This window comes from Trichosurus vulpecula, chromosome 3, assembly GCF_011100635.1.
Source record: "Trichosurus vulpecula isolate mTriVul1 chromosome 3, mTriVul1.pri, whole genome shotgun sequence".
In the NCBI taxonomy this organism is placed as follows: Eukaryota; Metazoa; Chordata; class Mammalia; order Diprotodontia; family Phalangeridae; genus Trichosurus; species Trichosurus vulpecula.
In genome coordinates, this window is record NC_050575.1 from 176,452,533 (window position 1) to 176,479,686 (window position 27,154).

The 27,154-nt window shown below is 43.8% G+C and overlaps 1 protein-coding gene across 1 annotated transcript; it reads left to right on the forward strand.

The window, feature by feature from the left end:
* ANAPC2 (anaphase promoting complex subunit 2) lies at positions 1–26,857 on the forward strand. The gene is made up of 13 exons (XM_036751666.1): positions 1–249; positions 643–1,271; positions 3,851–3,983; positions 11,561–11,735; positions 16,035–16,154; positions 17,347–17,464; positions 18,407–18,588; positions 20,365–20,506; positions 22,401–22,476; positions 22,694–22,897; positions 24,561–24,690; positions 25,418–25,656; positions 26,352–26,857. The coding sequence occupies exons 1-13, from the start codon at positions 133–135 to the stop codon at positions 26,562–26,564; spliced, it is 2,478 nt and encodes an 825-aa protein (XP_036607561.1). The 5' UTR covers positions 1–132; the 3' UTR covers positions 26,565–26,857.
* Positions 26,858–27,154: the final 297 nt, after the last annotated feature.

Genomic DNA, 27,154 nt, shown 5'->3' on the forward strand with positions numbered 1-27,154 from the left:
GTCTGACGTCACCGCGGCGCGCGCCACGGCTAAGATCCGAGCCGCTGCGGCAGCGGGAGCTGGGAGCAGCAGCTGGAGCCAGAGCCAGAGCCAGAGCCAGAGCCGGATCGGGGTCCAAGCCTGACAGTGCGAATGACGACAGTGGCGGCCATGGTAGAGGGTGCAGCCTGCGGGGCCTCGGGGGCGGAGCTGTCAGTGGCCTGGAGTACCGTGAGCACCGGGTTGGTGCCGCCCGCCGCGCTGGGGCTGGTGAGGGCCACACTCCGGCGGGCGGGCTCGTCCACCCGGACCCGTCTCCACCTCCTCTCGACTCCTTTCTCTTTTCGGTCGCATCCCAGCCCTCGTTCCCATCTCTTCCTTCAGCCTCGCCCCCCTCAGCCCCCTCCCCTCATCCCCTTCCTCCTCTCTGCTCCTTCTGCCCCTCAGCCCCATCCCTCCTCTCAGCTCATGCCCCTAAGACCTGGCCTCTCGGGCTCTATTCCTTTCCCCCACCTCTCTTCGTGTCCTGACTCTCGGCAGTCTTCTCCCTTCCCTGACTGACCTTTAGAGCTTCTTCCCTCCTTGTTTTAGAGATGCTGAAGGAGCCACATACTTGTTTCTGGCCCCTCTCGGTCCTGTTCTTATGAGTTCTGTGCTCTCCAGGCAGCTTCCAGGCCAAGTGGAGCAGTGAGTTTGAAAGAAGAGGAACTTCAGGCTGCTGTGGAGGTGCTGAAATGCTATGAGCTGCACTCGATCCTGGAGGAATGGTTCACAGAAGTTCTTCAGACTGACCTGCAGTCTAACATCGCCCCTGAGTTCTGGAATGGCATCGCTCAGTATGAGAACACTGTCGAAGAGCCCCAGTGCATCTTGCTCCTCCTGGAAGCCTTTGGCTTGCTCAAGTGTCGACTGGACCCCTACCTCAACAGCTTGGATTTATTGGAGAAGTGGACGCAAATGGGCTTGTTGCTGGGGACTGGCTCTCAGGGTCTGCGGGAAAAAGTCTATACTATGTTTAGAGCCATCTTGTTCTTCTCCACCACGAAGACCTTTCAGGAGATGATCCAACAGTTCTATGGGCGTACCTTTAAAATTTACATGCACCAGCAGAAGAAAAAGAAAGGGGATGAAGGAATGAGTGAAAGTGGTATGAGTGAGCCAGAGCTGGACCAAGGTGACCTGGAAGAGAGTGTGTCTCCAGAGGGCCAGGAGTGTGCCGGCTGCAGTAGCACTAAGGACCTGTGCTGGTGCTCAGTGGCTCTGGAACAATTCCAGCAGCTTAGTGAGATACTGTAAGTGACTACTACTAGCACCTTTTGTGGCCTTGGGCAAATCCCTCTGCTTCTTTTGGATCCAAGGATCTCCTCTGTAAAATAAAGGAATCAAATTTAATCATCTCTCAGGTTCCATCTAGCTCCAAATCTTATTATCCTATAAAAAGTATCCCCTAGCCTAGTCATTTTCCCTGGGATCAGGCAGGGCTTAACAAAGGTGGAGTAGGAGGAACCTGTTACTTCTGGGTAGTGGAAAAGGATCTTAGGACATCTTTTTTTCTTTTAAATTAATTAATTTATTTTTAGTTTACAGCATTTGTTTACAACATTAGTTGTAATGCCCTCACCCATGACATGTAATCTGATATAGATTCTACATATACATTCACATTAAACATATTTTCACATTAGTCATGTTGCAAAGAAGAATTATAACCAGTGGGATGAACCACGAGAAAGAAGAAACAACAAAAAAAAGAGAGCAAATAGTCTGCTTCAATCTGCATTCAGACTCTAATTTTTTCTCTGGATGTGGATAACATTTTCCAGCATGAGTCTTTTGGAGTTGCCTTAGAACCTTGCATTGCTGAGAAGAGCCAAGTCTATCAAAGTTAGTCATCGCACAGTGTATCTGTAATTGTGTACAATGTTCTCCTGGTTTTGCTCCCCTCAGCATCAGTTCCTGGTTCTGCTTCCCTCAGCATCAGTTCCTGGTTCCAGGTTTTTCTGAAGTCCATCTGCTCATCATTTCCTATAGCACAATGGTATTCCATTACATTCATATACCACAACTTGTTCAGCCATTCCCCAATTGATGAGCATCCCCTTGATTTTCACTTCTTTGCCACCACAAAAAGAACTCCTATAAATATTTTTGTACATGTGGGTCCTTTTCCCATTTGTATGATCTCTTTGGGATATAGCTGTAGAAGTATTGCTAGGTCAAAAGGTATGCACATTTTTATAGCCCTTTGAGCATAGTTTTAAGACATCTTAATATCCTATTTCCCTTACTCATAATTGCAGGGAATGTCAGGGAGTGTGAGGTGCTATATCATTAGCAGAAAATAGAATTTATTTGTTGGAATAATTAATTCATACTTTTAGGCATTTGATTTTTTTTATCATGTTTTCACATCTTCGCCTGTTCCTGGACTTTAGTTGCACTCAGTGGAGAATAAGTCATAAAAGTGGTTTGTCTTGTGTTCCCTGTCTCTGGACAGCTTCAAGTGAATGATGACTGCTTATTAACAACATTATAGGTAAAATTCATGTTATGGTTAGGAGTGGGACTAGATGACCCTTGAGGTTCCTTGTTTTGTATTCTGGAGCAGATGATTAGCTCATGGCTTTTTATTTACATGTCCAAAATCACTAGCATTCTCTAGAAGTACTTAAGGGCCATCAAAGAGTTTTGGGGAAAGAATTTTGCTCTTCAGCAATATGTTAGAGATGTTTTGCTAAAATGACTAAGATTTCTGGTTTGACCTTTTGGGTCCCATTGATTTTCATGGATTTGCTTTTATTTTGATGAAATCCAAGTGGTTATCCCAGTTCTTTTGTACTGGAATTCTGTATATTCTTTAAGTAACTGTGCCGGGGGGTGAACTTTGAAGTTTTTCAGTCTACAGATTTTTACCATAGTGATACTAGTTAGGCCCAAAATGAATCTTTAAGTATGGTTCTCTGAGGGACCCCTTTTTGGGCCACCTAAGGCTGGGAGGAAGGGCAAGATACACACACACAAAGTATGTGGTTAATTGTTTTTAAGGATGCATTTGTCACTACAGTTAGATCTGCATTAAAAGTCCCAAAAGTTAATCATTTTAAAGCTACCACAGTAATGTCTATTTATCCAGGCAGAATTTTTACAATTTTTTTCAGTGGCAAGAAGGAGCAGGTGGGATAGTTGTCTTATCCAGAAATACCTTTGCATCCATTGGAGCCATGTTTACTTGTCTGTTGACTGATCTGTGTGGACACCTGCTGGTCAGGCCTGTGCTACTTCACCAGTCAGAGCTAAGAAATTCCATTTTATAGCAGATTTTCTGATCCTTTATTGTCCTTGAGGGCAAGCCTCTTAGCAGAAGTAGACCACCTCTTCTGTGCCTTCCTCTGTGCTTTTAGCAACTCCTGACCTACTAATTGCCTAGGAACTCCCACTGCAGTGTTCTTGGACTTTGCCCCTAGGATGTCCCCCTCAACAAAATTTAATCTGTGCTCATCGAATGCTCTCAGAGCCCTATTCTTTGGGGGTACTGATGAACTATGGGAACTTTGTTCTATTACTTTTTCAGATTTAACGTATATTTTAACAGTGACCTTTCTATAAGTAGTGGTGGATCTAATGGTATGAATTTTTTATTGGAGGGTGAGAGTGGTTCAAATATTTTGGAATGGGGAGAAAACTCTTAGAGCATATAGAGGCTAGCTACTTAATCTGTCTGGATTTAGGTCCAGGTCCTGTTTGAGGAACGTAACTCCTCATTTGTGGTCTCACACTTTGCATCTTCTGAATCTCCTTCCTTGCATCCTTTGCTTCAGCTATTCCTTCACATGGTTTAGGATAAGATTTTTGAACATTGGCTTCCCTTCAGGCACAGGCTAAACTTGCTGGAGAGAGTCAGTGCTGATGCTGTTACAACTATCCTCCACCGAATGATAGAGGAAAGGATGGAACGTCGATGTCGGGGAGAATATGAAAGGTCTTTCCTGAATGAGTTTCAGGAGGTAAGCCTTCTTTTTGACTTTGTATTCTTGACTCTTGCTTTAGGGAGCGCAATTTGAACAAGTAGGAGAGAGTTAGTTAAAAAATGGACCAGAGGGGCGGCTAGGTGGTGCAGTAAGTAGAGCACCAGCCCTGGAGTCAGGAGTATCTGAGTTCAGCTCCAGCCTCAGACATTTGACACATTTGCTACCTGTGTGATCTTGGGCAAGTCACTTAACCCCAATTGCCCTGCCTTCCCCCCTGCAAACAAAACAAAACATGGACCAGAATCTATATTTAGAGTGGTAGAATATACAGATAACCTTTTTGTTTACCCTGTAGTTGAACAGGGGTAGGTGGGTTTTTGTTGTCGTTCCTTAATGGTTCTTGCCCAGGCTTGCATTATTAGCTGTGGTCTAGGTTTCATATAGGCTCTTGCGAGTGTGGTGATGTTAATCATTCAGTCACTTAAACATTTATAAAGTACTTGTTATGTGCTAGGCACTGTGTTAGGTGCTGAGGACACAAAGAATGCAAAAACATAATTTTGGCCTTTGAGGAGCTCACATGCAAACAATTATGCATATGCTATGTACATATACAGTGTGAATGGGAGGTAATCTCAAAGGGAAGGCACTAGGAGTCAGAGGAAGATTGAACGAGAGCTGAATCTTGAAGAAGGCCACAAGGCAGAGAAGAGGAGGGAGAACTTTTCAAGCATGAGGGACAGCCAATCAAAAGTCATGGAGTATTATGTTTGAGGAACAGCTAGGAGGCCAATATTAATGTACCATAGAATATGTGGAGGAGAGTAAATAGTAATAAGACTGGATAGGTAGGAAGGTACCAGGATATAAAGGGCCTTAAAGGTCAAAGAGAGGATTTTCTAAGGAGATGGGGCAGTGACACGGTCAGACCTGCGACTTAGGGGAATTGCTTTGGCAGCTGAGTTGAGAATGGATTAGATAGAGACCAGCTAGAAAGCTATTGCAGTAGTCTAGGTATGAGGTCATGAGCCTGAGGTAGGGTAGTATGAATAGAGAGAAGGGAATGTATTTGAGAAATGTTGCGATGGCAGAAATGATGAAGTTTGGCAATGGATTAGATATGTGGGGTGAGAGTGAGGAGTTGTAGATGATAGTGAGATTGTGAGCCTTGGTGACTGGGAGAATGGTAGTGTCCAGAACTTCAGAAGAGAGGAGAGTTGGGGGAAAAGAAAATGAATTCTGTTTTGGCATGTTGAGTTTGAAATGTGCTATGTCCAGTAGGTAGTTGGTCATTTGAGATCCAGAGGGCTAGATGTATAGATCTGGGAATGATCTGCATGAGATAACAATAAACAGTAAGCATTTATATAGTACCCATTATGTGCCAGAAACTGTGCTAAGCACTTTAAAAATATTAGCTCATTTTATCTCCACAGCAACTCTGGGAGGTGGGTGCTGTTACTATCCCCCTTTTACAGTTAAGGAAACTGGCAGATGAAGGTTAAAGTACACAGAGTCACACAGTGAGAAGGGTCTGAGTTCAGATTTTAACCCAGGTCTTCCTCACTTCAGGTTTTATCTACTGTGCCATCTACTTGCCTCAAATGATAGAGATGATCATTGAACCCGTAGGAGCTGATAAAATCACCAAATGAGAGAGTAGGGAGGACAAAGAGATGAGGTCATTAGGGAGATGGGATGGGAACATCAATGGTTAGTGTGTATGACCCTGATGAAAATCCAACGAAGGAGAGTGAAAATGAGTAGTCAGACAGGTAGAAGAAGAACCAGGGGGAGCAGTGTCACAAAAACCTATAATCCTCCTAGAGAGGAGAGAATTTCCAGGAAAAAGAGTGTGATGAGCTTGGCAAAGTTTAGAGAGAGGTAAAGAAGGATAAGGATTGAGAAAAGGCCATTATATTTGGCAGTTCAGAGATCATTGGTAACTTTGGAGTGAGCGGTTTCAGTTTAATGGTGAGGTCGAAAACCATCCTGCAGAAGGTTTAGAACCCAGTTGGAAGAAAGGCGGTGGGGGTATAGATGGCTCTTCCAAGGATTTTAGCTGAGAGGCAGAGGAGAGATATAGCAAGTTAGCTGGTAGAGGTGGTTGGGTCAAATGAGAGTTTTCCAAGAATGAGGGAGACGTGGACATGTTTGTAGGCAGCAGGGAAGGAGTGTATAGCTAGGTAGATAAAGGTTAGTGAGAGTGGGGATGATAGAAGGGTTACTCTCCTGGAGGGGGGGAGGTAGTATGGGGTCAGGGTACATATAGAGAGAGGTTGACTTGGCAAAGAAAAGGGCCCTCTCTTCATCTGAGTTGGGGGTGAAGGAGGAGATAGCCAAATTTTGCTCAACTCAAACATGAACTAATTATTGCCATTCTATTTTCTTTCTTCCTTCCTCTCTCTCTTTTTCTTTCCCTCCTCTCCCTCTTCCTCACTTTCTCCCTCTTTCTCCCCTTCTTTCTCCTTCTCCTTCTCTTTCAACACAAAAAATAAATAGAATCAACACATAACAGGCCTCCAGGAATTACAAAATGGTATGTTAAATTACACATCATGAGATATACATTGGTTGGCGTCTTCTTATCAGAAGACAAAAAATCATGGACTTAGAACCAGAGGGTTCCTAAAACTAGTCAGTAAAGAGGAACTTGTGACAAAAGCAGTCAGAAATGGCCATGGTGAAATTAGAAGATTTCTTGTGAAATAAGCACAGCCAGTCTTTTCTCCCAAGTGAGGAGGAGGAAAACTTGTCTTGCTAAATAATTGAAACATGACTTACCTCCCACTTTCCAATAAACCCTTATACTTTAAAAATAGAAAATACTTTTTTTAAAATGTTAGCATTAAGCCAGTCTGTGTTAGTTATTACTTTCTTATGCTAACATTAAAAGTTAATTTCATTAGGTGGCATGGCCTAGGTGTAAGAGAAAATACATTTGCCAGGATGAGACAAAGTGGATTATCTGTATGCAGATAGCCCATAATATTGCCACTTTGTTTTTAACCTCAAGTATTCTGACCTTGGTTATTAGTGCCTCAAATGCACAGAAAGGAAAAAGAAACTTTGTCCCTTTCTTGCTCCTACTTGGCAGATCTAGACATGAGTGAGTTTTTTCCCCTGTTTCATTATGGTTACTCAAAAACAGAACAGCCATGTATGTGTCCTAGATAGGGGAAGTTTCTCTGTCAACAGTTCCACAACTAGATTCTGAATGCTCACTTGTCCCATGCCACTATTTGGGATCTGGTTTCCAAGTCTGGGTCTAAGCTTCCTCGCTTTTGCCAAAAAAGAAGCAATCATTTAATAAGATTTACAACTGAAAGGTACTCTAGACATCATCAAATCCAGCCTTTTCATTTTACTGAGGAGGAAATTGAGTCCCAGAGGTGTTAAGTGATTTGCCTAAGGTGTGATCGAGCCTCCTTTTGTGTATGAGGTGTATACCATGGACTAGAGATCTTGGCCTGTCCTACCTTCACTGTCATACAGCTTGGGCAAAAACCACGTTTTACTCCCTAAAGGGAGTGGCGAGGTGCTGCAGTGGATAGAGCACCAGACCTGGAGTCAGAAAGACCTGAATTCGAATGTGGCCTCAGACACTTACTAGCTCTGCGACCTGGGGCAAGTCACTCAACCCTGTTTGCCTCAGTTTCCTCATCTGTAAAATGAGCTGGAGAAGGAAATGGCAGACCACTTCAGTATCTTTATTACAAAAACCCCAAATGTGGTCATGAAGACTTGGACGTGACTGAAACGACCGAACAACTACCTAGGGAGTCTAAAACAATGCTCAGCAATTCCTTTTAGTCTAGAGCACTGCCAGCAGGACTGTGGTATAATTAGAAGAGAAGGGGAAGAAAGTAAGTTGTAATAAAGAGTAGGATATATATGAGACAATCTCTTAATAGGCAAGACAGAACTCATACCTCTAAACAAGTTTTGGCCTTGGAAAACTATATACTTATTCCAGCGATGAAGCCGTTGCTCAAAACATTTCTGAAATTCCTCTTTTGGAACTACTTGGGGAACCAATGTATCAGCTAGAACAAAAAAACCTACTAAAGTAGAACTCAGAGGTAAGGTCTGCGTTTGAGCTAAACTTTGTATCCTCGTTGGCTCTTAATGCAGTATACTACACAAAGTATGCACTTAGTAAATGTTAATGAATCCAGTTGAAGATGTTATTACTTTGTAGTAACAATTTTTAGTTCAAAATTGCATTACCTTATGTGATTCCCCTACTGTATTCACCACAGAAGTCTTTCAGTGACTTTTTGATGTCTCTAAAAACCCAATCTGTTCTCAAAGGATAAAGATTTTCCTTCTTTGAGGATAGTCAGAAGAATGTGCCAAGACTTTGAGAAGAGAGTTTGGAAAGAGTATTTCCAGAAATTCTTTGAGCAATGGTAGCATCCCTGATATAATCACCAAGGGGACTTCCCTAAAGGACCATACTCATTTGGAGGTATACATTTTGGTACATCTGTTAGCAAGTCAGTCATGATGTTATAGTCACACTTCATGTAATAAGTACATGCAAATGTGTGTCTATACATACTTTTTAATGCATCTGATGCGTTAAAGTCGCTGCCTCAGGTGCCGTTAGAGCTAGAATATAAATCAATTAATGGATATTTGTTAATTCTTTATTATGTGTCAAGGACTGTGCTCAAGCACTGGAAATACTAAGAACAGGCAAAAACAATCCCTACTGTCAAGGATCTTACATTCTGTTGATGTAGGGACAGCATATGTAAGTCAAGTCAAAAAGCAAGCATTTTAAAAAAAATTAATTTATTTTTAGTTTTCATTATTCACTTTTTATAAGATTTTGAGTTCTAAATTTTCCCCCTCCCTCCTCTTTCCATTCCCCAAGATGGCATGCCATCTGATATAGGCTATACACGTATAATCATATTAAACATGTTTCCACATTAGTCATATTGTGAATAAAGAATCAGAACAAAAGGGAAAAACTATGAGAAAGAAAAAACAAAAAAAGAGAAAATAGTATGTATGCTTCAATCCTCATTCAGACTCCATAGTTCTTTCTCTGGATGTGGACAGCATTTTCCGTCATGAGTCTTTTGAAATTGTTTTAGATCATTGCATTTCAGCAAGCATTTATTAAGGACCTACTATGTGCCAGGCACTATGCTAAGCAATGGGGGATGCAAAAAAAAGGCCAAAACAGTTCCTGCCCTCAAGGAATTCACAATCTAATGGGGGAGACAACATGCAAACAACTATGTACGAACAAGCCACATACAGAATAAATTGGATATAATTACCAGAAGGGAAGAAAATACAAGATAAATACAGAATACATGGAATGTAATGTTGGAGAGGTTGAGCTTAGCAGCTGGGGGGACCAGGAAAGATCTCCTGGAGATGTCACTTTAGCTGAGTTTTAGAGGAAGCCAGGAATTCTAAGAGTCAAAGGAGTTTATTGAATGGAATGGTGTGTGTGTGTGTGTATGTGTAAGAGAAGACAGACAAGCATGGTCAGATATGCACTTTGGGAAAATGACTGTGGTAGCTGTAGAGGATAGATTGGATAGAATAGGGAGGGAGTCAAGAAGACCAATTAGAAGATTTTTCAGTAGTCCAGGTGAGAAAGGTGATGAAGATCTGTACCACAGTGGTGGCTGTTTGAATAGAAAGGAGACATATTTAAGAGGTATTGCAGAGAAAGAAATTACAAGACTTGTAAACTAATTGGATATGTAGGATAAAGTATAGTCAACTGAGTCATGCTGAGGCTTTGAATATTAATGATTAGAAGCATAGTGTTGCCTTTGACACGAATAGGGAAGTTCGGAAGAGAGAAAGTTTGAGAGAGAATTTAAGGAGTTCTGTTTTGGATATGTTGAATTTGAGATATTTGGGGGACATCCAGATCAAGCTGTCTTAACAGGCAACTTGTGGTGCATGACCAGGAAAGAGACTAGGACCACACAAATAGATCTGGGAATTATCTGCATAGATAATTGAACCATGGGTAGCTGATGAGCTCACCAAGTGAGAGTATAGAGATAAAAAAGATGATGATTCTATTTTTAGAGCCTTGTGGGATACCTACATTTAGTGGGCAGATGTGGACCGTCAGGCAGGACGTAAACAGAAGAGAGCAGACAGGAGGGAATATCTGGGTCACCATTATCAGATGCTGAAGAGAGGTCAAGAAGATGAGGATTGAGAAGAGTCCTTTATATTTAGCAATTCAGAGATATCAGTAACCTTGGACAAAAGTTTGAGTTGAATGCTGAGGTTGGAAGCCAGATTGCAGAGGATTTAGAGAGTTGTGGGGGAGATTGCTGATTGTAGATGATTTTTTTCAAGGAGTTTAGCCGAGAAGGGAAAGACAGATAATAGAACAATAGCTGGCAGGCTTAGTAGGATCAAATGAGGGCTTTTTATTTTAAATTTGTTTTTCTTCTGAATTTAACAAACACCAAATAAAAATGGACATTTCCGCATGCATAGTAGAATAGAAAGAGGATTGTACACAAAATTGCAGGTGTCTATTAGGTATCACTTATTTTTTTTTTAAGTATATAATAAATTCAGCATTTAGTTTTCAAAGCTGTCCTGCTTATTTTTTCTTTCTGGCCTTCCTTCTGTTCTCTTTACTGCAATTAAAGAAGGATGTCGTACTTTTTTCGCCAAAGGATGGGGGAGATTTGGGGTTATAGGCAGCCAGAAAGGTGCTAATAGATAAGGAGAGACTGAAGATGAGAGAATGGGGATGGTGATGGAGGCAGTTCGATGGAGAAGACAAGATGTGATAGAGTCATAGATAAATATTTGGGCGTTAACCTTTGAAATGGCCACATTATCAGATACTAGAATGAAGGAGATGGTGGAGGATGACGTCAGAGAGATGTGAGATGGAGTAGAGGGAACTCCCAGCAAATGGGTTCTTTTTTTTTTTTCCCAGTGAAGTATAAGTGGAGATCCTCATCAGGAAGGGTGAACATAGGGATTGGCATGGGAGGTTTGAGGAGAAAGAAAAAGTCTGAAACAGCAACTGTAGTCAGTGTGGTAGGGAGCCAATTAGGGAGGAACAGTAGGACTGCCTTGCTGAGTGGAGAGCCTACTTGAAAGCAGCTAGCATAAATGGGTAGCAGACTCAGTCAGCAAGGTTTGTGAGTCTTCCAATGAAAATCAAAACTTATAGAGTAAAGCTTACAGCTGGGCGGGGGAGGGGGACAACCCCCAAAACCAAACAAAAGAACCCCAAAAAACTACAAAAGAAATTGTATTCTGGGCTGTTATTCTGGCCAGGGCTTTGGTCATAGGCACTGAAAGTCATATTTATCTTGTGGCACAAGCATTCCTTTCATCAATCTTAAAGTGTTACATAAAAATAAATTATCATTATGTAATAGTAGATCTCCTAGGTTCAACCAGCAAAGAATTTTAGGAGCTTCAGTTTCTAATAGTATTACAGCTAGATGAAACTTAATTTGATATCCCTTCCCAGATTCTCTCTTTCCTGCTACGGTATATAGAGCCTTTCCCCACCCTGATGCTGTCAGGACCCAGGCCTACCTTTGTGTTATCTTGTATAGTGGGTGACCCTTCTTCCTGTTTTCTCTTGACAGTGGATAGAGAAGGTAATTGGCTGGCTCAGCAAAGTATTCCTGCAGGATAATCCTATAGGGCCCACAGCCCCTGAAGCTAACAATACCCTGCGACGCTGGCGCTGCCACGTACAAAGGTTTTTTTATCGAATTTATGCCAGTATGCGAATTGAGGAGCTCTTCAGCATCATCCGGGGTAAGCATCAATTCAGTTCAGTAAGTATTAAGTGCCTACTGTGTGCAAGGAGCTGGAGATACAAAGTCCAAAGTGAATCTCAGCCTTCATGGAGCTCATTCTGCTGGAGGGACACAGTGTGTAAACATAAAAGCAAATGCATGAGAAGTTGAAGGAGAAGAAAATACTATAACTAGGGGTTTGTGTAAAGGGTTTCTGATCTGAGCCCTGAAACAAAATAAGGGTTCCAAGAGGTAGAGTTAAGTCAAAAAAGCATCCCAGGCCTAGGGAGATAGATGCAGAAGGAAAGGAGATGGAAGCCACAGTCTGGTAATAGCCAGTATTGGAACATGGGATGTAAAGATGAACCAGATCATAGATAGTCTTAAATGCCAGGCTGAGAAGTTATGTTTTATCCTAGGGGCAGTGGGGAGCTACTAGAACTTTTTGAATAGAAGGAGAACATATTCAAAACCACTATCTCAGTGATACTAATTTGACACATATGTAGACAATACATTGGAGAAGGAAAGAGACTGAAAATAGGGAGACCAATTAGGAAGCTTTCACAATAGTCTAGTTGAGAAGTCATGAGAACCCAAACTAGCATAGAGGCCATGTGAGTGGAGAGAAGGGGGTGATATTCAAGACATGTAGGGATGTGTAATCACAAGATTTAGGATGTGGAGGGTGAGGGAGGATCAGGAATGACTGAGATTACAAATCTGAGTAACTGGGAGGGTGGTGGTACCTCAACAGAAATAGGGAAGTTTGGTGGAGGAATAGACAGCATGAGGAAGATAATGGATTCTGTTTCAGATATGTTGAGTTTGTGGTGCCATGGGGATAGGCAAGGGGGAAGAGGGTGGCAGTTTTGTGGCATTTTAGAACTGGAGTTTTCAAAGACAGGTTAAATCTGGGAGTCATCTGCATAGAGATGCTCCCATGAGAGTCAGTGAGATCACCAAGAGAGGCAATCTGTGGAGAGACAATATGAGTGCTGAGTATACATCTTTGGAGGATTCTCATAATTAGGAGGTAGGAGATGGATGATGATCCAGCAGAGGGAATAGGAGTGGTCAGACAGGAAAGAGGAAAATGAGAAGAGTGCTGGCAGAGTTGCCTAGGGAAGAGAAATGGAGGAACAGGGAGTGGTTGACAATGTCAGAAGTTGCAGAGTGTGTCAGGTGGGATGAGGATAGAAAGAAGGCAATGTAGTGACCACCCACAATTCCAGAAAACCCTCCTCCCATTACAGACTCAAGCTGAAGAAAGAGACATACATTTTTAGACATGACCATTTGTGAATTTGCTTCACTTGCTCATGATTATTTGTTACAAAGATTTTGTTTATCTTTTCTTTTTCCAGTTAGTGGGAGGCAGAGGGAAGAAAAAAAGAGAGCTTTTTAATTGAAAAAATTTCAATTTAGTTTTTTTTAAAAGGGCAGATTTAGTCGTTAAGAAATCACATGTAGCTTTGGAGAAGATAATTTTAGTCAAATGGTGGCATCAGAAGCCAGGTTATAAGAGATTAGTAAACAATTGGGAGGTGAGGCAATGGAAGTCAATATAGATTGACTATTACTGGGAGTCTGGCACTGAAAGTAAGAAGAGAGACAGCATGTTTGCTTAACGGGACAGCAGAGTCAAATGAAGGGTTTTTAAAGATGTGGGAGACCTGGGCATGTTCTTAAACATTAAGCCAGCAAATAAGGAGAAATTGAAAATGAAGGGAGAGGGTTGATTGACAGGACCAGCACCCAGAGGAGATGGGATCAAGGGCCCAGGTGATAGAGGTGGCTCAGGTAAACCTGAAAGGAGAAAAGGGTTTTGAGTGGTTGTCTTAGTGCTGGCCTTGACATGGAGAAAGACCATCTCTTTCTCAGAGACGAGAGCAAAGGAGCGAATGAGGGAAGATGTAGAGAGATTTTGAGGTTTATGGGGGGAAGAAGAGGGATCCTATCAATCATTCAGTCAATACGCACTTGAGTGCCTACTGTGTGCCAGGCATGGTGTGAGGTGCTGAAGATACAAGTACAAAGAATGAAACGATCCTTACTCACAAGGACCTTACGTTCCAGCAGAGGAAAGGGCAAATGTTTAACACCACCACCAATAATAATGACATTAGGTAATATAGCCATGGCGAACATTTATAGAGTGCTTACTCTATAAATGTTCTGGACATAAAGTAAGCTCTTTACATTTTTATCTCATTTGATCCTCACCACAGCCCTGGAAGGTAATAACAAACAGCTAGCAGTTTTAATGCTTTAAGGTTTGCAAAGCGCTTTACAGGTACCTTTTTTTATCCTCAAAGCAATCCTGAGAGTTAGGTACTATTATTTCCTCATTTTACAAATGAGAAACTGAAGCAGATAGTGGTGAAGTGACCTGCCATAGTTAGCAAGTGTCTAAGGCCAAATTTGAATTCAGGTCTTCCTGACTCCGAGTCTAGCCTTCTGTTTGCTGTGCCAACCTAGCTGCCAGTAAAATTATGTACAGCATAAATATAAATACAGCTATATACAAAGTAGGTAAGTACAGGGTAGTTTGGGAAGGAGGCTGCTAGTGGTTGGGGGAATCAGGAAAGGCTTCATGCAGAGGATGGACCTTGAACTGAATCTCAAAGGAAGAGAAGTACCCAGTGAAGGGATGGCCCCTGTTTTTTCAGTAGGAGTCAGAGTCAGGACTTTCTGGTGAGGGAAGGAATTGTGGATAACATGGGGGTCTTGAGGAAAAAAAGACAAGGATTGGAAGAGTCACCACAAGGAGTGTGATAGCAGGGAAGAATTAAAGGATTTCTGTGCAGCATCAGGCAGTACAGTGGTGTGATTTCCTCTAGCGGTGTTCCCCGGTCTGAGAGTGGAGATAATAGAGGATGGGTTTGATTCACAGTTGATGCTTGTCACATTGTAAAGGCAATAAGACAAGTGATTGAAGGGTAGAGTATGGCCTATAGTTGAACTGGTCAGCTCTTTGGTCAGGACTGTGAAGGGAGGAAAGTGAGGTTTTTGGGAGTGCAAGAAGATGAGATGAATGTGAGGGGAAGAGGCCTAGGATAAAAGAAAGTTTGTTAAATAGTATTATGTGCTTCCCAGAGGGCACTGTAGAAAAGCAGAGCTGAGCGGGATGGAGATGAAAAGGCAATGAATGGCTGCAGAGTAAAAGGGGTTTGCTTTTGATTTTGCTTTTGTAGACAGCAGCTCTAATGACAAGGATTAGGGGAGGAGGAGGAGGAGGAGGAAGAGGAGGAGAAACCAGAGGAGGAATGGGTTGACTAGCCTTAGTTTGAGGGAAGTACCGTTTTACTGAGGGTTCCTGCCTTCCATGGTTTACAGTAACAGACGTTGGAGGAAAGGGTTGAGCCAGCAAGCTGATTGGGTGGAGCATCTGAGTTGGGAAGGACCTGATATTTGGGTCCTGAGGGGCTTAACCAGACTTAAATTTAGTGCCATTTGGTCATGGCTGAGTAGCTTAGTGTTTGCATGCTTGATGGTTGAGGGCTGAAGCATTGATCTTCAGAGACCGTTTGATGACAAACAGTGGAGTAAGTATCTCTCTAGTGGCAGTAGGTCCCTAGGTGAAGAGGTCTTCAAACTCCATCCCAGAGAGGGACCAAGATTGGAGAACCCTTGCTGTCAGAGTTGTCCCTTGAGTGTTTTTTCAGATGGTTTGGTGATGCAGGGTGGAGTAGGTCATGTCTCCACATGTGGGAGGTTCTGGGACAGGGAAAGTTGCAAACCCAGTTTGTGAAAGGTTCTGTGCTTAGGCACCTACCCTCACCAGTCAAGTGATGACAGGTTTCCTGCTCCCCAGTTCTCAACTGGACTCGTGGCTACACTATACTGCTGTATATATTCACCTTATTTTCTCTCACTTCCATCTCTCTCCCTTCTCTGGCTCAGGTTAAGGGTTTCCTGATCTGGCTGACGTATGGATTAGTACTTCTTTGTGCACCTAATTTTTATTCTCCCCTACCGGATTAATTAAACTAATATTTTTCTGAGACATTCGGATCCGTACAGCCAGGTTTTTCTTAGGTTTAAACTCTTCAAGTGGAGAGTGGGGTTAGAAATTGAAACTGGCTATTTTTCCTGTGTGTGTGTTCATTTCTGATCTTGAGACCTCAGAGATGAGGGCAAAAGTGTGGGCATCAGGAGTTCCTTGGATAGTGCCTGTGTGTGTACATCTATAACTTCTTTGATTTTATATGTGTATAGCTTGGATTGCATCAGCATAGGTGCAGGATATTTTTTTAACATACTAGTGTGGGCTCACAATGAAAAGATTTTATAATACTCTCTGTTTAATTTATAGATTTTCCAGAGTCTAAACCAGCAATTGAAGATTTGAAATACTGCCTGGAAAGGACCAACCAGCGACAGCAACTGCTCAGCTCCCTTAAAGCAGCTCTTGAAACCCGCCTCCTTCACCCAGGTTGGTCTTGTTTATCAAAGATGGTTGCTCTGGGCCTCGCTGTCTAGCTTCTGTCCCATTTTGTAGGGGAATTAGGTTTGTTTGTCATGAGGTCTTCAAACCTCCATTTTCATCCTTTTCTGTCCTACTCTTACTTCTTTCATGTTCTTACGCCTTAGTTTTCATGCTTGTGAAAATTGGACTTATTTATGATGGAATTTGAGTATAGCCCTCACAGTGTGAAAGAGAAGCAGATTAAAGAATATTATTCTCTTGTGGATCCCTGGGACACTGAGATGGCTTTTATTCTCCATTTGAAGGGATGATAGCAACTAAATAGGCCAAGTCTGAGTTGGAACCCTTGGTACCTTGCAAAGTTAAGAATACCTCACCATTAGATGTTACAGTTAAATAATAAAACTGAGTATCATCCAAACAAGTGATTTATTTAGCAATGCATGTGCACATCATTGCAAAACGAGCTGGGTTCAGGGCTCTTGGTAGTCAAGAACCCAGAACTTTGGTTTTTACCTAGTAATATACAGTTTGGAGGGAATGAAAACAGGATGAAAGGTTAAGACACCTTGTTTCTTATTGGAGGAGATCTGGAGACTATGAGGTGAGGTTGAGGGTTAGCTGGAGGGGATTGGGAAACAATCAGGAGAGACGAGGAGAGAAGGAAAAGGGGTAGTTTTGTGACATTCTTTATGTCAGGTGACTTGCAGGGTCAGGGGAAATAGTAATCCTGCGACTTCTCCAAATTCAGGTAACTGAAACTTAACCTCACAAAATGGTGAATGAAGGCAAAGTGAGCCAGTAATGCTGTTTCAATATTGCACAGAAGAGCTGTGTGGAGGGAACATGGTTTAGGAACCTGGATAGAGTGGCCATGCCTAGTCTTTCTTATTTCACGTGCAGGATAGTGCAGGGAAGGAATCAGGTTGAGTTTCTCGGGAGTAGAAGGGAAAGTGAATGTTAAATGTTCTTTCTCCACAATGTCCATTGAGGAATCAAGAACAACACAAGGGTTTAAAGTGATGCTTCAAGGAGGGGGCAAAGTTTCTTCAGTCTCTTGCTTGCATGGATGCCCTAGCCACCTGCACCTCCCCCGCACAGCTTCATGTGAGCTTGCTCCTCTAGCTAGCTTCTTGAGTCCCATTGGGGTGTCCCAGAGGTGTTCCAGCTGTTGTTCTCCTGCTCTCTTCAATTTCAGGGGTAAATACATCAGATATCATCACCCTCTACATCTCAGCCATCAAAGCCCTTCGGGAGCTGGACTCCTCCATGGTCATCCTGGAAGTAGCTTGTGAACCTATACGACGATATCTAAGGTGAGGGAGAGTAACAGAATGGTAGGTGCTCATCCCTGCCTCAATCTCGCTGGTTTTGTCTACCTTGTTTACTGATAATTAATCAGTCATTCATTCATACCTCTCCTCTGTAGTGAGTCATCAACCGTGTCATGTTCAAGACAGCTATTCAGAGGGCAAGAGACTTTTATTGCCCTGTGAGATGCCTTTGAGGACAAACTGCCTGGGGGAGATGGGATATTGCAGTTGTCCAGTGTAGTCACAGAGAGCTGCTTAAGAGAGAAGGCTCCTTGAAGGATTTCCTTGGGTTTGGATTTTCTACCCATTTCCCCGACTTAGCACTTTTAAAGCCTAATTTCATTGGGAAGGTCTGGCTTCTCTTCCTGGTTCTACTCTGTTCCAACCCAACAGTTCAAACCAGAGTTGTGTACTTTTATCCCCTTTGGACTGAGTAATGAAGAAGTGAGATCCCTTTTGCCCCAGAAACAAGCCCTGAGCTCAGACCCAACCTGTGCACAGCTACCCCAACCCCAGTCTTGATATTCCTAGTGGTCAGGAGTCTCTCAAGTGGTGTCTTTTTATAGGGTATCCACACTAGATCAGCTCCTCAATTTGTTCTCCCCCTGCTTGGTTAACTCCTTCACCTCTTAAACCCATTGCTCTCTCTATGTACTTCGAAACTTCTTTTCTCACTGTTTTTCCCTTTTGTTTATACTGATGCTTTCCAGGACATCATCTTGTTTGCCTCCTTGTTGTCTATCAGTTATTTTCCATTACAAATTTACATCCAATAAAATATGTTTTCTGTCTGTAGCAAGAAGGGGTATGGGCATCACTTATTAATTCTCATAGCACTAGAACAGGGCTATTTATTACAATGGCTGTGACCATGCAGGGATCTCCAGTGCTGGGAGCTGTTGGTTCGGCCCCAAGTCATGACCACACATGGTCTCACCCTGACAGGACACGGGAAGACACTGTGAGGCAGATTGTAGCTGGGCTGACTGGTGATGCTGAGGGTTCTGGGGACTTGGCTCACGAGCTCTCCAAGGCTGACCCGGTGACGCTGGAAAATGGCCAGGAGAGTGATGATGACATCTGTGAGCCGGAGGACTGGGTGCCAGACCCAGTGGATGCAGATCCAGGTCAGATGGCTCCCTCTAGGGTAGCTCCCTAGCCGGCCATGGGCTATTGGGGGTTTTTGCTGGTGGGAAGGGCAGCATCCAAGGTCTGGTCCTGTACATACGTAGGGTAGGCTTAGTTCTGTTTTTTTCACTGGTCCTGTTTTTTCATCAGTTCTACTGCTGTTTGCTGAGAACCATGGAGCTAAGTTTCAGTTTGTGGGGTAATACTTCAGTGTCCCAGGAAGGGATAAGTAACTATGGGATGCTTTGAAGAGCCAGTTGGGGGTGAACTACAGTGTGGAGGGACATGAGCCAGACTGGGGATTGCAAAATTGGGTTTAAGGAAAAGGGATCCAGCTTCTAGGAGTCCTTGGAACCAGCTCCATCACTAATAGCCCCAGTGGACTTCTTTGGGGAAGGCAGGAAAAGGATGGGAAGGGTTTTCTTTTTCTGGATGCTCAGATTTTGGCTGGGGAACTTTGTCAGGTGTGAGCTTGTGATTTCCCAGGATAGGTGAATGTTGAGTTCAGGGGCCAGGTTATTCATAGAACATATGGAACGTATCTCTGGCTTACTCGTTTGGTCTTTCCTGTCATCTGTTTATTATATATGTAGAATTGGACAGATACACATGTGACAGTGGGGGCCAGAAAGCAAGCCTTGGCTTTGGGAACTGTCTGTGGAAATCCAGACATGCAGCTAGCTCATCCTTTTCAAGCACAGTTAGCATCTGAGGCAGGGGCTGCACATTTCCTTATCATCAGGTTCTCTGCCCTATCCCCTCTCATTTCATGTCTCTTACTGCTCTGCTGCTATAAGAGGAGAGGAACATATTGTCCTGGCATACCTGCCTCTGGATTTCTGTGCCCTCCCTTCCTGAGAGCAGCAGCTAAACAAACCTCACACCTGTGCTCTGGTCACAGGGAAACTGGCATAACAAGGTTTGGGTTTCCAGTGTATCAGGCACTCTGTTGGAATTAAATGCACAGTTCTCACTTTCCACCTTGCTACTTCCCACTGTAGTTCACCCCAGTTGTCTCCCACAAGTCTCCAGTAGCTTTCTCTCCACTCCTGCCTTCCCTCATTCCCTCCCTGGCCCTGATCGTAGTCTACTTGGGTTTTCCCCTTCTGCCTTCCCTGGCATTCAGCCTGAGTGACTCGGTTGTGTGGCTTTTTACCAACAGGGGAGCCCCAAGGGCAGATGGCCCCGAGCTCTCTTTGTGATAGTTTTGGGTCCTTTGTCCCACCCTTCTCTCTTCCCACCCCTTTGACAGGAGTGGTATCTAGGACAGGCATCCCCAGCCTTTTTCTGAAGAGGAGCTAGCTACTTTCATTTACCTAGAAGTTCTCAGATCACTGGTGGGGTTGGAGTCAGGGGTTGTGGTAAAGTGCTTGACTTGAAAGGGTGGCGATACCGACAGTAAAGCCCTTGAGTCCCCAAGGGGTCGCTACCACAGCCACACTTTCCTCTCTACTTGGAACCCTGGCAAACTGGGGAAGAGGGTGTGATGGCAGCAACGGCTGGTTTGATGATCTGTCTGGTGAGTCTTTAAGCACTATTGTTAGACCCTGATCACCTGGTTGGGGCCCACTGGTCTAGTATAAGGAGACTGATTTTCAGTTTATCACCCAAAGACAAGCCCAAGGGGAATCATCTGGTGCTCCTTTAGGGCTTGGGAAAGCCAGGGTGGGCTCATGTGCCCGGGGTCCCCCTTCTGCCAGCAGCATGTTCCTGTTTCTGCCAGTGGTTCCAGAAGTTTCTCTTTAATGTTCTGTCTTTGTTGCCTATGTCTCTAGGGAAGTCAAGTTCGAAACGCCGTTCCTCAGACATCATCAGCCTGCTGGTCAGTATCTATGGCAGCAAAGACCTCTTTATCAATGAATACCGTACACTACTTGCTGACCGCCTTCTCCATCAGTTCAATTACAGTGCTGAGAGGTAAGTCAGTTCCCTGGTCCTTAATGGGAGAGGAGTCTTCACTGCACAGTACTCTGGTACCCAAGGCACAATATCTTTGAAGAAGAGACCTGATCCCCTTCTGATCTGACTGAGTGAAACCCTCAGAGCCTAGGAAAGGGATTAGCAGGTGAGCAGTGCTACCCATTTCTCCTAATTGCATTTATTTGTAGGGCTAGGTCTACTATGTTCAGTGAAGCTATTACTGGTCAAGAAAAGCCATGGTTTCCCTCCTTGTTTCCAGTAACCTGTCCCGAGGGATAACTCCCTAGGAATAGGATTTTATGTACATATTTTAAGTGCTTTGTTGGTCTTCTTTTTCTTTGTATCATAGATATTTCCTACTGACAATCTAAACTGCCCTTGTTATTAATAGATATGGTTAAGCAAAACAAAGGAATATATACACACAACTGAGTCACTCAGGCTGAATGCCAGGGAAGGCAGAAGGGAAAACCCAGTATATATATTGGTTATGCCTGAAAATATGTGTCTCATTCTTTACCTCTAGTCCATTGCATCTCTGCCAAGAGACAGGAGGCATGAGTCATTGTCAGTCTTCTGAAATCATGATTGGTTACTACATTGATCAGAGTGGAAGTATTTGGGTGTTATTTTCCTTTACATTATTACAATCATCTTGTAAATTGGTCCTCTGACTGTGCTTACTTTGCTCTCCATCATTTCACATAAATCTCCCCAGTTTTTCTGTATTCTTCATATTTATTATTTCTTACTGTGATATTCCATCCCATTATGGTACAATACTACTACTAGAATTTATTTGGCTGTTTCCCAGTTGATGGATACCTTCTTTGTTTCCATTTCTTTGCTACTACAAAAATTGCTCCTATAGATGCTATCAATGTTATAAATATTTTCCCTTGGACAAGATTGTTAGACAAGAGGTCTGGCAGCTCTGTAGAAGATTCTGTAGCTTTTATTTATTAGGAGATGAGGGTCACAGAGTTCATTCACTGTTAGGAAAGAAGCTCTTCTCTGCTTAGAGCAGGGATCCTATAATGCTTTTTCAGAACTGCCCAGGGGAGGGGGGTGAGAGGAAGTCAAGCCTAGTTTTCTTAAGGATACTCATTACCCTTAATGGAGGATCCATCCTCTTGGCATGGATAGACTATTGGTTGCATGGATTCCTAGGCAGTGAAGCAATTTGGAGTCTGCAGAGATTTTGATCCATTTTGCTGTTTAGGTAGGGGGTTGGGGAGAGTTATCAGAACTTTTAGGATCTCTAGGGAATATTTCACAGCAATCTTTCAGATCTTCCCAGCTGTCCTAGGCTCACAATAGCTTCTCTAATGGCTTTTCACTTGGCTCAAGGTCTCAGGGAAAGTCTGTGAGGCATTGTGGCATAGTATAGTAGAAAAAACCCTCAGTTTGGAGTTAGAGGACTTGATACACATCTCAACAGCAGTTTGCTAGCTGTTTACTTTAGCCAAATTACCTGCCCCCCCCCCACCTCAATTCCTTCAACTTTAAAATGAAGGAGTTGGAGTGGGTGGTTTCTAAGGTACCTTGCAGTTCCAAATTATATGACCCTATAATCACTTTTCGGGGCAGGGGGATGACAGAGGTGAGAGTGGAGATAGGAAGGAGGAAAAATGCCAGGAGAGCCCCCAAAATGAAATGTCCCTCTTAAAGTATCCCTCCAGACAGTTATCGGAGTCCATGTTTGGAGATTTACTACATCCTCTCACTTCTTCCTCAAAGGTATTAGAATATTCAAGTCTCTCTGATGCCAATAGAGAAAGCCATAACCTCATTCCATGCCTTTTGTGGGCTGTCAGATTTAGACGTCCCTCCCCCGGCACATGGAGGTTCTTGTTCCCCAGTCGTAATATAGCTATACTTCCGTTTCTAGGGAAATTCGTAATGTGGAATTGCTGAAGCTTCGTTTTGGTGAGGCCCAAATGCACTACTGTGAGGTCATGTTGAAGGTCAGTGTCCCTTCTGGGAGGAAGTTTTCTCTGTAAATCGTTCAGAGTACATCTCTGTTTCCATATTTGGAAACCCAGTGGGCTACGCTAACCTGGAAGATGCCTTCCCTATCTTTGTTAATTATCTTCCCTCCCTAATTCTGGATGCAGCCTGACTCCTGAACCCACCCCAGGCCCTCCAGACATGACCTGGACTCTGTCCTCCACTTCACTCCAGGACATGGCGGACTCTCGGCGCATCAATGCCAACATCCGTGATGAGGAGGAGAGGCTCCCTGAGGAAGAGCGACCCCCATTCAGCCTCATTGCTGTCATCTTATCCAGTGAGTTCTGGCCGACTCTCAAGGAGGAGAAGCTGGAGCTCCCAGAGCAGATCAAAGAGGCAATGGAGGCCTATTCCAAGAGATATGAGAAGCTGAAGGTACTATCCCCCCTGACATGTAAGGGAGCTGGAAGGCGGGTGTTCCTTCTTTCCCTCACTTATAAACATTATTTTCTAAGTAAGGGATTATTTTAGTGGCCCTAGAATATGGCAGTGAAATCTGAGAGTAGTTTGAATGTTAGGAGCTTCTTAGGTGAGTTGCAGGGGACCTCTGAGTAAATTGGAGCTTAAGAAGTGCCACTCAAAGTTGGTCCCATTCAGTATGGTCTGGCCTCTACCCAGTTTTTCTTGCTGCCTCACTTATCCAATTAAGTTGTTAAGTGGTGTTCTCTTTATGTGAACCAGGCTTAAAGTTTGGTTTCCCATAGGTGAACTTTCAAAACAGATTAATTCATGCTATTTTCATGGCATGGATTACAAAATATGATTATAAATTAAGTGTTTGATAATTAACCAAACAAAAATTTGACCCAGAACTATCTGAATTAAGTGCTTAATGTGGGTAAGCTGTTGTGATGAAGATTTCTATTAAAATGATATACTTTTCTTAGTTCCTGTCCTTAATTTTACTTTGTCGCTGTCTACAAATCATTTTCTGTTCCCATTGTTTTAATACACGTTGAGGGTGTCAACCCTCTTTTGTCCATTGACCTTCATATTTTATGCTTATAATCTCTGAAAACTTCCCCTGAGAAACAGTCAGTCCTGTTTCATCCAGCTTAGCGTTCTATCTCTGATAATAACTGTAGTGTTTATATTTGCAGCTTACCTCATCCTGAATGTTAACATTCAGTGTTTACTCCCCACTGAATGAAGTTGTTTTTGCTTTTGTGTGTTGTTCACATTCCAGCTTTGCTGCTTTGTCAGCTCACCTGTGAGTTTTACTTTTGTGATCTCTTAGATCTCTTCTGGCTCTAAATCCTATGATAATCTTTAAAGGAGGGTGAGCCTTCATTATAATAATAGTAATTTCGCAGTTAGCCAACAAGTCCATATTGATGCTTTGTAACTTTAGAAAACATTTATGGCATTTTTAATAAATCTCATAATTTTAATTTGGTGTGCTGCCTTGTCAAAGGCTTACTGAATTACATCTATTGTTTTTTCCTTGCCTAAATTTTTTTTATCCTCTCATAAAATAGAAGAGTCAGGTGGGATTTCTTTCCTTTTCACCATATAGGTTATGTTGTCCTAAGTGTTCAGTTGAGTCTGCCCTTTATAGATCCTACCAGAGTCACCAGTTTCTGGTTTCCAGGAGATCTGGAGCCTGAGGGGGAGGATGTCGGCCATACTTCAACCCTTGGGCATACTAGCCATTTGTAATGGCAGGTTACATTTTTTGGCCAGTAATTCACCAGTTTTGTCCTTGAGTTCCCTCAAAAGTTTTGTGATGCCATGTTCCTGGTGGTTTTTTCACATTCATTTGGTCTCTGATTTAAAACATCCTGAGCATTTGCTGCTGTTCAATTTCTTCTAATATTTGGGCTCCTGGTAGTTCAGCTGCAAACTGTTGGGTTGTAGAAGAGGAACAGGACTTTGACCCGTGGGTTAGGGCAACCCCTTTCCTCCTCTTCTCTTACCTGATATTCCAGCCTAAATAGAGAGGGGACTAATTAGGGTCACAAAAGTATCGAGGGCCACTTTGCTGAATCACCAGAGCTAAATGGAGGGACCCTCTGCTGACTCTTCTGTCTCTACTCAGGCTATGAGGACCCTGAGCTGGAAGCACCACCTGGGCCTTGTGACTCTCGATGTGGAGCTGGCTGATCGTACCCTTTCCTTGTCGGTATCTCCGGTACATGCTGCTGTCCTGTTGCATTTCCAGAGCAAAAGTAAGATTCCTCCTGCCTTGTGCATTCCTTCCCCTCGTACTGCAGTCTGAATGCTGCTTTGAGTTCTCTGAGTGAGGGGAGTAGGTCAGTGAGCTGGGAGTTCGTGGTTCTTCTGAGCTGGCTGGAACAATAGTCCTGTTTGGGGACTTTTGATCCCCAGTCTCAGGCTCATTTTGTGGGTGTATTCCCTCACTAAATACCAAATGTCAGCTCTTACTCAGAGCAGAGCATTAATACTCACTTACTATGTTCTAAACACTCTCTGCTTTGAGGACTTGGGCCCTGGAATAGTCCTTGATTGGTGTAGGGTAGGAAGGATTTGAGTGTAGACTGAACACCTGCCTCCCTGGATCCAGCCCAGCTTTTCCTCATCCCCTCTTGCTGTTTGGCTTTTGGCGTCACTGGGACTGGCAGAACTATTTTGCTGGAATAGGATGGCTGGGTTCCCATTGGGTATCGGACTCCTCCAAAGAAACAGTGACACTGGGGCTCAGCCCTTTCTGCCTTTCTTGACAAACAGTCTCTTAAAGGCAGAATTAGGGCTTGGTTATGGGACATCCTGCCTCTCTCTCCTGGAGTGAGTACCTTGGGCTCAGAGACAGACCTGATGCAGACAGTACAGTACTGGTCAGACCATGCTGGGGGATGGTTCACCCGCTGTCCCTCTTGGGCCCAGGCCCATGTTAGTACTGATGGTCCCCCACCTCATGCCTCACCTTAACCCCAGGCAGCTGGTCCCTGGAGGAGTTGAGCGAGGTGCTAAAGGTGCCAGTGGCCTCCTTGCGGCGTAAGATGGCTCTGTGGCTGCAGCAGGGGGTTCTGCGCGAGGAGCCACCGGGCACCTTCTCTGTGATAGAGGAAGAGCAGCCCAGGGACCGAGTGGACAAGGTGGTGCTCCTTGACAGCGATGAGGAGGGTGACTCAGCCATGGCCTCGCAGGCTGACCAAAAGGAAGAGGAGCTGCAGGTCAGTCCCGGCCCCGCTCCCCCAGGCACATGTAGAACGAACTTCCCAAGGGTCTGGGTCATCATGGGAGGTGGGGCAGGAGCTAAGTCCCACTTCTGGATAGCTGCAGAGATGGGGGCTGAGATGAAGGGCAAGAGGAGAGAGGGCAGCAGCAGATTCCCCTGTTGGAAGCCTTGTTTCTCTAAACTGAGCAGGCTGAAATAGAAGCTTTCAAGCTCAGCATTTTATGAATCCATAATATGGACTCTCCTTGGTCCTTATAACTGACTGAAATGGACACTTTGAAACACTTAGTTGTGTGTACCTCAGGGATTCCTCCTCTTGGCTGATTCTCAGAGGACTTTTCGTAAGAAGGAGACCTGGAGATTCCCAGAGATGTCCTAGGTCATGGGAAGCAGCTGCCCCAGCTTAGAGTATATGAAGAATTAGCCTCAGCTGTTCCTTCTAATCAGATTGGCCTGGGGAGATGGGAATGGGCATTATTATCAGTTTGCCAAGGAAGAAATGGAGATACAGATGGGAGGAACTTGTTTGGATGGTAGCAGAATCACTGTGACTCTTAGCTGATGTCCTATCTCCCACATCTGTGGGCTCTAAGAATTGTCCTGAGTCTGCTGAGCTCTAGGAAGATTAGGAATGGGGAGAAGATGATTGGGTGCATCTTGATTCATTCTCTTGGTCTTTTTGTCCTGTAGCTATTCTGGACATACATCCAGGCCATGCTGACCAACTTGGAGAGCTTATCTCTGGAGCGCATCCATAGCATGCTTAAAATGTTTGTGATGACGGGCCCAGTGGTGACTGAGATAGATCTGCAGGAGTTGCAAGGCTTTTTGCAGAAGAAAGTTCGAGACCAACAGCTCATTTACTCTGGGGGTGTCTACCGCCTGCCCAAGAGCTGCAGTTAACAAGAGGCAGGTCTGCAGCCTTATCGTCTTGGGACTTGAGGGCCTGTGGGGTCATGGTGAGGGGCATGCTGGAGACTGACCAGATCCCAGGATGACCCTAGGACTGCCCATGAGTGTAGGATCAGGCCCTCTCTATGGGCTTTTCTGCCTTCCGTAATGACAAGGAGAGCATGTGTGTTATTCCCTCCCCCATTCCTCTGATATGCCACCTCACATTCATTCCTTTTCTACTATTCCCAAAATTAATTCAGTATTCTTTGTTGCTCATTAAAGGAAAATTGGCTTTTTAATCATTTCTCTGTTTTCTGTGGTGGTTTTTGATCTGGGACAGTATGGCAAGGAACACTAGTGATGGAAACCACACTGAGCTAGAAACCATACCTGGCACCAGGCACTTCCTTCTTCCCCACTTCACCTTCACCTTCCAGCCTTGGTCTGTGAGGCACCTTCTTCCATACCTGGGCTGGACTTTGCTCCTTGGGAACAGGGTTCAATTTAGGACATGATCAAATGAGGTCCTGAGCAGGCTGGGCACATTTGTATGACATCAGGTCACTGGGCTGAACTTTCAAGGTGCGGGCAAAGAAATG